Source organism: Solanum dulcamara, chromosome 5, assembly GCF_947179165.1.
Source record: "Solanum dulcamara chromosome 5, daSolDulc1.2, whole genome shotgun sequence".
Taxonomy (NCBI): Eukaryota; Viridiplantae; Streptophyta; class Magnoliopsida; order Solanales; family Solanaceae; genus Solanum; species Solanum dulcamara.
Genome location: NC_077241.1, coordinates 66034325 through 66043998, shown reverse-complemented (window position 1 = coordinate 66043998; position 9674 = coordinate 66034325). Strand labels below are relative to the sequence as shown.

Sequence of the window (9674 nt, the reverse complement as noted above, 5' to 3'; positions counted from 1 at the left end):
CCTCCACATACAAAAAATAATAAAAAAATTAAGAATTTATTTTTGAAAAATATTTCAAATTTTAAAATTTTTATTTTTTTAGCTCACCCTGTCCCGACCCCCCACACCAACCTCTCCACCCCTTCCCCCACAAAAAAAAATTAAAAGTTTATTTTTAAAATTTATTTTGAATTTTAAAAATTTCATTTTCTTACCCATTTCTATCCTACTAGCTCCTCCATATATATATATATATATATATATATATATATATATTTACAAGTTTATTTTTAAAAAATATTTTAAATTTTAAAAAAAATATTTTTTACCCCAGCCCCCCTTCCAACCCCCTATCAGCCCCCCCCCCCCACAAAAAAATTTTAAAAGTTTATTTTTGAAAAATATTTTGAATTTTGAATTATTTTTTTTTACCCCAATCCTATCTCATCTCCCCTACCAACCCCCCTCCCTCACCTCTCCCCGCCCCCCCCCAAAAAAAAAAAATTTATTTTTGAAAAATATTTTAAATTTTAAAATTTTTATTTTTCTTACCAACCCATACTCCGACCACCCTATTATCACCCCTCACAAAACAAAAAAATTAAAAAAATGCTTTTAAAAAAATAAAATTCCGATTTGAAAGTTAGGATTAAGGGTTGGAACCCAGTTTGAATATTGATTCTCGAATCGAGAGTCGGGTCAGCTCCCACGTCAGAGATTGGGGTCAGATTCTAAATCGATCATCAGGGTTTAATCTCGAATCGATCGTCGAGGTCGGATTCCGATTCGGGGGACGAGGTCAGGTCCCGAATCAATTAATGGGGTTGATTTTCAAGTCAAAAATTATTTTTTAAAAAAATATTTTTTACTCTCTAGCTAATAATAAAATATATTTTTTTGAAAATATTTTTCGTTCACAAATCAAACAATAGAAAATATTTTCTACTTACAAATAAAATATAAAAAAATAAGTCAAAAATCAATCTATTTTCATAAAAAACATTTTCTAGGAAAACATTTTCCTTCGTACCAAACACACCCTTAATCTTAATGAAAACTCACTAGGACTTGTTAAATAAGGTGGTGCCTTGAATAGGGAGAAAACATGGTGATTTGATTTGTTATAGGACTAGCTTGCATTTTCCAGATACTTCCAAAGGACTTGCAGTGTAATTTGCAATTTCATTCCATTCAGAAATTAGAAGTTTTAGAAATTTGAGTCTGCTGAGCGAGCTCACGCAATCTCCAAAACTTTTTTTTTTGGGTTTGAAAAACGATAGCCACACGCAATCTCAAGATTCAAAGAAAAATTTGAATTATAGCAAATAAAGAGTTTCATCTTCTTGATTCTGCGCTCATTGAATCTGCACAGTGAGGTTTTGATGACATATTTTATGTGCTTACATGCAGTAAGACTCATGACCATTTAGTTGAATTCATGTTAGTTTTGTTTGTAACTGTTTTTCTTCATCTGGGTGTCTCTGTTTATAGTCTTTTTCTGCTTCTCAGCCTTTCCTTTTCAATTCTGAACTAGGTAGTTGTTTTTGGTTTTATTTGTTGGTTATGTGTAAATATCAGAGCTTGACTTATGGGAACTATAGGATTGATGTTAAATGACCTAATTCATTTCTGTTTTTCTGAAATGTGAAGCTCTCCTATTTACTCTACCTTCATGAGTTAGCTCTGTGTATATTCTACATTTTCCAGACTCCACTTAGTGAGAGTGGGTATGTTGTTGTCGTTTAAGTTCTCTATTTATTTAAGCTGAGGGTCTTTCGGAAACATTCCTTCTATCTGTACGAGATAGGGTAAGGTGTGCGTACACTCTACCCTCCCCACATCCACTTGTGGAATTACGCTCGGTATGTTGTTGTTGTTGAAATGTGAAGCTCTTATTATTTGGTAATTGTTGTTTGTTCTATAAGGGGAAATCATAAAACATGGTGGTTCAGTAAAAAGAGGTTTTGTGAATAAATTTGTAATCTCTCTCTCTCTCTCTCCCATTTTGATTGACCTAATTTTAATTTTATCTGCTGCAAGATTATAGACTATTGTAAAGTAATGTAAAGAAATATACTGCAACTATGTCATATTAAAATTTTGATATGACCACTTATCAACTAGCTTCCTATTTTTCACATCTTGAACTTTTTGATAGCAAGTTCAATAAATACATAGCTACAAATTACAATGCACTGCAGATATAAGAAGCACTGCATATATAAGAAACATAACAGATAAAAAATCAATGCAAGCATCTTAGTCTTAAGATCTGTGGAAATCAGATCAGGTCGATTAGAGTGGGATGAATGTAGGAACTTTTAAAATCTTGTTGTAATTCCTTACCATGTTTTTTGAGCTTGTAGTTCGCCTCCTACTCTCTGTATGATATGTTAAATATTGATACTTTTGCAGTTTAATGACTAAAAGAATGTTAATGGTTAATTTATGCTTAACCGTACCAGGCCTTGAATGTTGGGGAACTGCCTTGTAACTTGAAGCTTTTAGGGGGACTAAGAGTAGGCTCTTGGTCCCCTGTGATTATGTTGAATATCAAGTGAAGACTCATAATGGAGATAATGCATACTAAGCTTTATAGCCCCTTTCTTGGGCTTCCACTTCAATGCAACCTTAACAGAAGGAAAAGGGGAAGTTATATTAGTGGAGTAAGATCATTAAGAAGAGATGTTTCCAAGTGCAAATGTTCAAAGAAAGGTGACTGGATAACTCAAGGGGTCAAATTTACACATTTTTGTGGAAGAAACGTGGAGCTGTTATGGAAGAGTTTTGCATTGAGAAGTGGCACATTAGTATGCTCTGTGAGGGAGCCACTAGCTCGAAGTAAGGGCTTGGTGAAATCACTAGTTCCAGTTTGGGAAGAAGGGTTATTCTTTTTCCGTTGTTCAGTCTTTTGTGCTGTAATATCTGGGGTGTGTTTACTTCTATGGTATGGCCAGTTGAAAGCAAAGAGTTATATTGAAGCAAAGCTTTTGCCTTCCGTATGTGCATTATTGAGTGATTATGTTCAGCGCGAACTTGATTTTGGTAGGGTTCGAAGAATATCACCTTTAAGTATTACATTAGAGTCATGCTCTATTGGTCCTCATAGTGAAGAGTTCTCCTGTGGGGAGTTGCCAACTGTTAAGCTTCGAATTCTTCCTTTTTCAAGTCTGAGTAGGGGAAAGATTGTGATTGATGCGGTCCTGTCAAATCCAAGTATTCTGGTAATGCAAAAGAAAAACTATACATGGCTTGGGCTTCCTTTTTCTGAAGACAATCAGCTGAGCCATTTGCCAGATGAAGAAGGCATTGATTTGCGGACAAAAATAAGGAGGATTGCCAGAGAGGAAGCAGCTACTCGCTGGGCCAGGGAGAGAGATGTTGCAGCAAGGGAAGCAGCAGAGAGGGGTTATGTTCTTCCTGAAGGAAATTCTTTTCTATTAGATGATGACTTCTCAAAGAATGCTGCAAGTTCTCTTGCGAGGATAGTTACTTCAGAGTCCTTCTTTTGTATGGATGAGAAACTACACTGGAGAGATCAGCATCACATGGATTTAGGAGGGGAGTATGATTTGAAGCACGCAGATTTAGAGAAAACATTTGGTGCAAAAGTTTCTTCTTCAGGGGCTAGGTTTTGGTCTAAAATCATACCAGTCGCTTTAAGACAAAGATTCAAGAAGGCTAATGGCAGAGATTTATCTGCAGCTGGTATTGCAACTAGAAAAAGAATTCTTGAGCTTAGTGCATCAGCAGCCTGTTTGTATTTCAAGGGAAATGCAAATCTCAGTGCCTGTTGTCCGCCATCTGAGGTTAATGATATTGCAAATTCTGCTATTTTTCCAGTCAAAAGCGAGGGTGATACCTTACCTTCTGTTTCTTCACCAACAATATCTGAAGAAGTTGTAAACTCTGTAGATAATTCTGAGGGGAGCTTATTTACGAGCAATGCAAAATCTACGGTGTCCGATTGTGGTTCTTCAACTGAAGGAATCTCAGACCCAGTAGAAAGATGCCAGCTTGATCTTATGTGTGTGAAAATGTTGGGAACATATCCCTTACCTGTAGATAAATGTGAGAATGATTGCATCAATAGTTTAACCGTTCTACGTGATCCATTTCTGTTTACTTTGGTTAGACTTTGTAAAGCTTTAAGTCTCAGTGAAAAAATATCTTCCACCAATGTCATGGGGATTAGAACAGCTGATGGGCCTGGAGTAAGTAGTGAAGAAATTGCAGCTGATATTATGAGTACAGGTGCCAATAGCAGAGATGATTCACATAGATTCGAGCAGCAGGCACACCAGTCTCATTGGGGGATTTCAGATATTAGAAAAGGCCATACCTCTTTTGGTTTTGGATTTACAGTGCTTGAGCCATTACCTTTGCACCATCCATCAAAAAGTCTACAGTCCTGGAGCCCGAAGTCAGCTATGTGTTCTTTTGTGAAAAATTTAGGTCAGCTCGGGGCTGATTCAATTGCAAAGCTGAAAAGGTTGAAGCTCGAGATGAGTCCAACAGTGGAGGATATTGTTGCTGAACTTGTTGATGGTGATGAAGGAAACCATGTCTCCAGTATTGAAAAGATGGTTCCGGTAATTCTGGATTCTGTACATTTCAGTGGAGGCTCATTGATGTTGCTTGCATATGGTGATTCTGAGCCAAGGTAAACTTCAAACCCGCTAAAAGTTTTCGAACCTGTCCAAAAAATAATTTTCTTGAGAACTTCTTTTAATTTTAATTCGTCCTTTTAATAATTCCCCTCTTTCTCTCTCTCTCTCTCTCTCTCTCTCACTCACACACACACACACACACACACTCATCTCCACCAACTATAGTTGGTTGATATGGATTTTTATATCCTCGTCTGTTTTGATTTGTTTGCACAGCATTTTTTTTTTTTGTTGATGGGAATATGAAATAGAGAAGGGGAGCCTTGGAGTAACTGGTAAAGTTGTTGCCATGTGACCAGGAGGTCACGGGTTCAAGCCTTGGAAGGGTTCAAGCCTTGGAAACAGCCTCTGGCAGAAATGTAAGGTAAGGCTGCGTACAATAGACCCCTTGTGGTCGGGCCCTTCCCCGGACCCTGCGCATAGCGGGAGCTTAAGTGCACCGGGCTGCCCTTTTTTTTTTTATGGGAATATGAAATAGCTTTTAGTTACCTTTTAAAAAATTTTTGTAGCTAGCTTAATGATTAAAGCCAAATGGCCATGTTGAAATGCTGTGGTGATGGGAGATACATTCTTGATGTGTGCATGCTCTGCTACTGGAGTTATCTTAATCCCAATCTTTTCCTCGTTCTTGGGTTTATTTCATGCTGGTCTATGCATTCAGTATTATCCTTGTCTGTCTTTATAGAGAGATGGAAAATGTCACGGGGCATGTTAAGTTTCAAAACCATTATGGACGCGTGCATGTACAGCTAGATGGTAATTGTAAGATGTGGCGATCGGACATCAGATCTGACAATGGTGGTTGGTTATCAACAGATGTTTATGTTGATATAACCGAGCAGAAATGGCATGCGAATCTGAAGATTGTGAACCTCTTTGTTCCGGTAAGGTGCATTGCCATGTTCTTGATTTATGAAATTTGAAAGATCCAAAAGAATTCTATTCCACAACGAGACTGCAAAAAGGCTTGTTACTTCTTACTGTTTTATGTGTCATGTATTGTTTTATCTCTTGGATGCAGCTTTTTGAGAGGATTTTGGAAATTCCAATCATATGGTCCAAAGGAAGAGCTACTGGCGAGGTGCTGCCCTAACTCTGGATGTATTCTGTAAACTTTTTCAGTTCTTTAACAGTTCATGTTAGCTCAATTGTTGGATGAGTTGATTATGTTAGGTTAGTTGTTAGATTGGAACTAGTCACACTAGCGACATGTGTATGCATCACTGTATCGTTGGAAGAATGAATTGTGTATACCGTTTTGAAGTATCTATAAATTGATATAGACGTAAAAACTTGTTTTGATGCTTCTCCCAATCTCTTTTCTCATTCTCACAATAAATGTAATAAAAAGAATCCAGTAATGAAGGTTCTCAGTAGTGCATGTAGGTTAATTAACACTATCGTAAAGCATTTGACCATTGATGTAGGAGTGGACCTTTTCTTCGCTAAACTAAAGCTGGATGCATATTTCAGTATCCCATAAAACTCAAGCCGGCCACATACTTCACATATCCCAAAAAACTAAAGCTGGACGCATACTGTTGTCCTGAAATTCCTCGTGTATTGTAATGCTAAATTTTGACTTTGTATGTCGGGTTTGTTTTTGTTGATTTATTCCATCAGATCCAAATATTTGCATGTGCACTTATTTGTAACCTCTGTATATTTCCTTTTGCATGTTAACATTGGATATGGTTGACATTTATCCTCTGCAGAAGATCCTATGTTCTACTAATTTTAAGTCTGAACCTACTACTTAGTATTGACTTCGCAAACATTTGTTGAAAGGTGCACATGTGCATGGAAAAGGGGGAGAGTTTTCCAAATCTTCATGGGCAGCTTGATGTAACAGGGTTGGCATTTCAAATATATGATGCTCCTTCTGGGTTTTGGGTAAGCTGTCTTTCAGCATTGGAGTCGGTGAACCAAACAATTTTTTATGATTTCCCTCACAGTTCATATTCTTATCCGTCTATTATTTGTGCTGAGTTGTCTGCTACTTCACTTACAAGTAGCGTAAGTAATTTTAGGTATTTGCTTCTCTTAACTTGTGAATTGTGTAGATCTTTTTGTTCTTGGGTAGCCTTATAGAAGTGTCGAGTTTTCATAGCCCTACATGTTCTAAGTCAAACCCATATGTTTGGTGAGGTGTGCTGAACTGTTGATGACCCATTTAAATTTCTGACGGTTGATGCCCTTGGGCATTTTTATCACTTTCCTTCTCTTATGTAGGACATGTCTGCCAGTTTATGTTTTCGTGCTCAACGTATATTCTTGCACAATACCAGTGGTTGGTTTGGTGATGTTCCTTTAGAAGCTTCTGGAGATTTTGGCATCAATCCAGAGGAAGGAGAATTCCATCTTATGTGTCAGGTATACTATCTGGGCTTCTTTAGTAAGTAGCTACTAGGGACCATGTCTAGTTAAATCTGAGTGGTGTTTGAATTATCTTCTGTTACCAAGTTTAAATGTTAAGATTTATTTATAGGAGATACTATGAGAATCTTTGACATCCACCCCGTTTAGCAGGGGAAGAAATTCGGTCTTTTTGTTGTTTGCCTCAAATTGAACCATTTAAAGTCCAGGTGGGCTTAATAGTATGGGTGGACCCATGTTGAGCAACGGGTTTAGCTGAATTGTTGTTTCAGAAGAAGAAAAGAAGAGAATTGTGGGAATGTTCAGCTTGATTGTTCCGTCTAACTATTCGGGTTTAAATAGTATTTAGACATGTAGGAAAGGATGTATAGTTGCAGGAATGGAATCTTCATACTTATCCTAATTGATACAAATAATATTCTCTTTAATGATATAGATGCCATGATAGATTTTTTGGGCTCTTTACACTTACAACAGTGATGATCTGCTCCCTCTGTATGTAAGATATTCTTTTCCAAGCCGTCATGTGACGTTCACTAATGTTTGTCTTAGCTTTAGAAGCGTTACCAATAAGTGTTTGAAACAGTTGTGATGGGAATATGAAAGGTGGGTAATGGCTTGTCTGGTGGTCTCTCTCTTCTCTTCTTCAACTTTCGTATAGTTCTGATTTTGTATCGTCACTTTTTTCAGGTTCCATCTGTTGAAGTGAATGCCTTAATGAAAACATTCAAGATGAAGCCCCTATTGTTTCCGGTTTGTTTTTATTCACCTCTCCACGGTTGCATAGTTGCATCTATATTGAGCCCTTGAAGCCTAGATTTATTATGGCCGCAATTCTTCCTGTAAAATTACATTTTATATCTCTAGGCTAGTAACCCTGGTATTTGGGTTGCCTAGGTATTAATTATGAGCCCCTTCCTGTTCCAAACTTTGTTGTCTGAACTAAGATTGATCTTCTTTTGCCTTCATCCAATTAATATCTACTCTAGTAACTAGCAGCAAATAAAGTATGTCACTCATTGGCCACCACAAGTTAAATTTCACAGTACTTTTCTCTACTGTCATGAATACTCAAAAAAAGAAAGAAACTGTAGCCTGACTAGCCATTATATTCTTTGCAAAATAAAGAACAATATGTAGCTCCACATTTATATATATTTTACTGTACATAAACTGTAGTTTTTAGCCATTTCCAATTACAATATTTATAGAATTTATTGCCTTAAAAAACCAAATATATCCCTTTCTTTATAAGTATCTTCAGTGTTTGATTAAGGTAGTAATAATCTCTCATCTTGGGGCTTTTGCGTTGTAAAATGCAAAGTGCTTTGACAAATATGTGCTGTCTTTGTAGATTTGGGGTATTTGGGTTGGAACCTAAAACAACTATTATCAGGGATGTGCTTTCAGTTTTGCAGGCTGAGCTGAAAAATGTACTAGAGAGTAGCTTAATGCTTAATGTGCCATGGCAGAATGAAGCTATTAATAGACCTTTCTTTATCAGAATGTTTCTCCTAATCCAAGGAATTTTAACAGAGTATGAAGTTGTATTAAGGGAAAAAATTCCTTTTAAGCTACTGGTGGGTTTTATAGTATGCACCCTTTAGACGGTCCAACACTTGATCATGTTTTAATTAATGACATGTTACTCATTTATCAAAAAACTATTTTGATTGAAGCTCTGCTCAAGAGTAAGAATGTTTCAAAGGATAAATCGGAATTGGTTTCCTTCTGTCTTGCTGAAACACAGTCTTGTATCCCAGATCAGTGACAACAGAGGATTAATGGGACAGTGTCCTTCAGCTTCATTATTTGCGACATTGGTTGGGGGTTTTGCCATTAGTATGATAAATATGTGACTCTGTCCACATTTCTGTTGCCAAATAATGTGCTTCATTACTCTATTAAGAGGACGATAAACATTCTTACAGGTCCTTTCCTACTTAAACTAAGCGGTCAACCATTTTTGATCAAATTATGAACTGTGTTATTGTTCTCTGTACATGTTGCTTCATTTACTCGGTGAATTTTGCTATTGTCTGCTGTTATTTTCCTTTCGATCCTACTTTGATTACTCTTCTTTTGAGCCGAGGGTCTATTAGAAACAACCTCTCTGCCCCACAAAGGTAGGGGTAAGGTATGCGTACATACTACCCTCCTCAGACCCCCACTTATGGCGTTATACTGGGTATGTTGTTGTTTGTTATCGTTCTCTGATTTATTGTTTCGTTTAAGATGGCACAATGATTCGGGCTACTCTTTGGCCTCTCTCTCTCTCCTTATTGATCTCAAAATTCGCTGATGATTTATTTCAGTTGGCTGGCTCGGTAACAGCTGTATTCAATTGTCAAGGCCCCTTGGATATCCCCATATTTGTGGGGAGTGCATTGGTGTCAAGGAAGATAGCCACTTTGGCCAATGAGTTTCCTAAATCTGCGGCATATGAAGCTGTGATTAATAACAAGGAGGCTGGTGCAGTGGCAGCAATTGATCGTGTTCCATTCTCCTATATTTCAGCCAACTTTACTTTCAACACAGATAACTGTGTAAGAAAATCAGCTATAAATATTTCCAGTTTTCAGCCAACTTTACTTTCAACACGGATAACTGTGTGAGAAAAATCAGCTATAAATATTTCCAGTTTTCGAA

At 37.0% G+C, this 9674-nt stretch overlaps 1 protein-coding gene across 1 annotated transcript in view; it reads left to right on the top strand.

Moving 5' to 3' along the window:
- Positions 1 to 1128: 1128 nt before the first annotated feature.
- Positions 1129 to 9674, top strand: part of LOC129889394 (protein TIC236, chloroplastic) — a 50496-nt gene continuing 41950 nt past the window's right edge. The window contains exons 1-8 of the mRNA XM_055964675.1: positions 1129 to 1388; positions 2445 to 4642; positions 5335 to 5533; positions 5671 to 5730; positions 6438 to 6542; positions 6882 to 7022; positions 7716 to 7778; positions 9341 to 9571. Of these exons, the coding sequence (XP_055820650.1) occupies positions 2550 to 4642; positions 5335 to 5533; positions 5671 to 5730; positions 6438 to 6542; positions 6882 to 7022; positions 7716 to 7778; positions 9341 to 9571 (2892 nt within the window). The 5' untranslated portion in view covers positions 1129 to 1388; positions 2445 to 2549. The remainder of the gene's footprint in view (positions 1389 to 2444; positions 4643 to 5334; positions 5534 to 5670; positions 5731 to 6437; positions 6543 to 6881; positions 7023 to 7715; positions 7779 to 9340; positions 9572 to 9674) is intronic.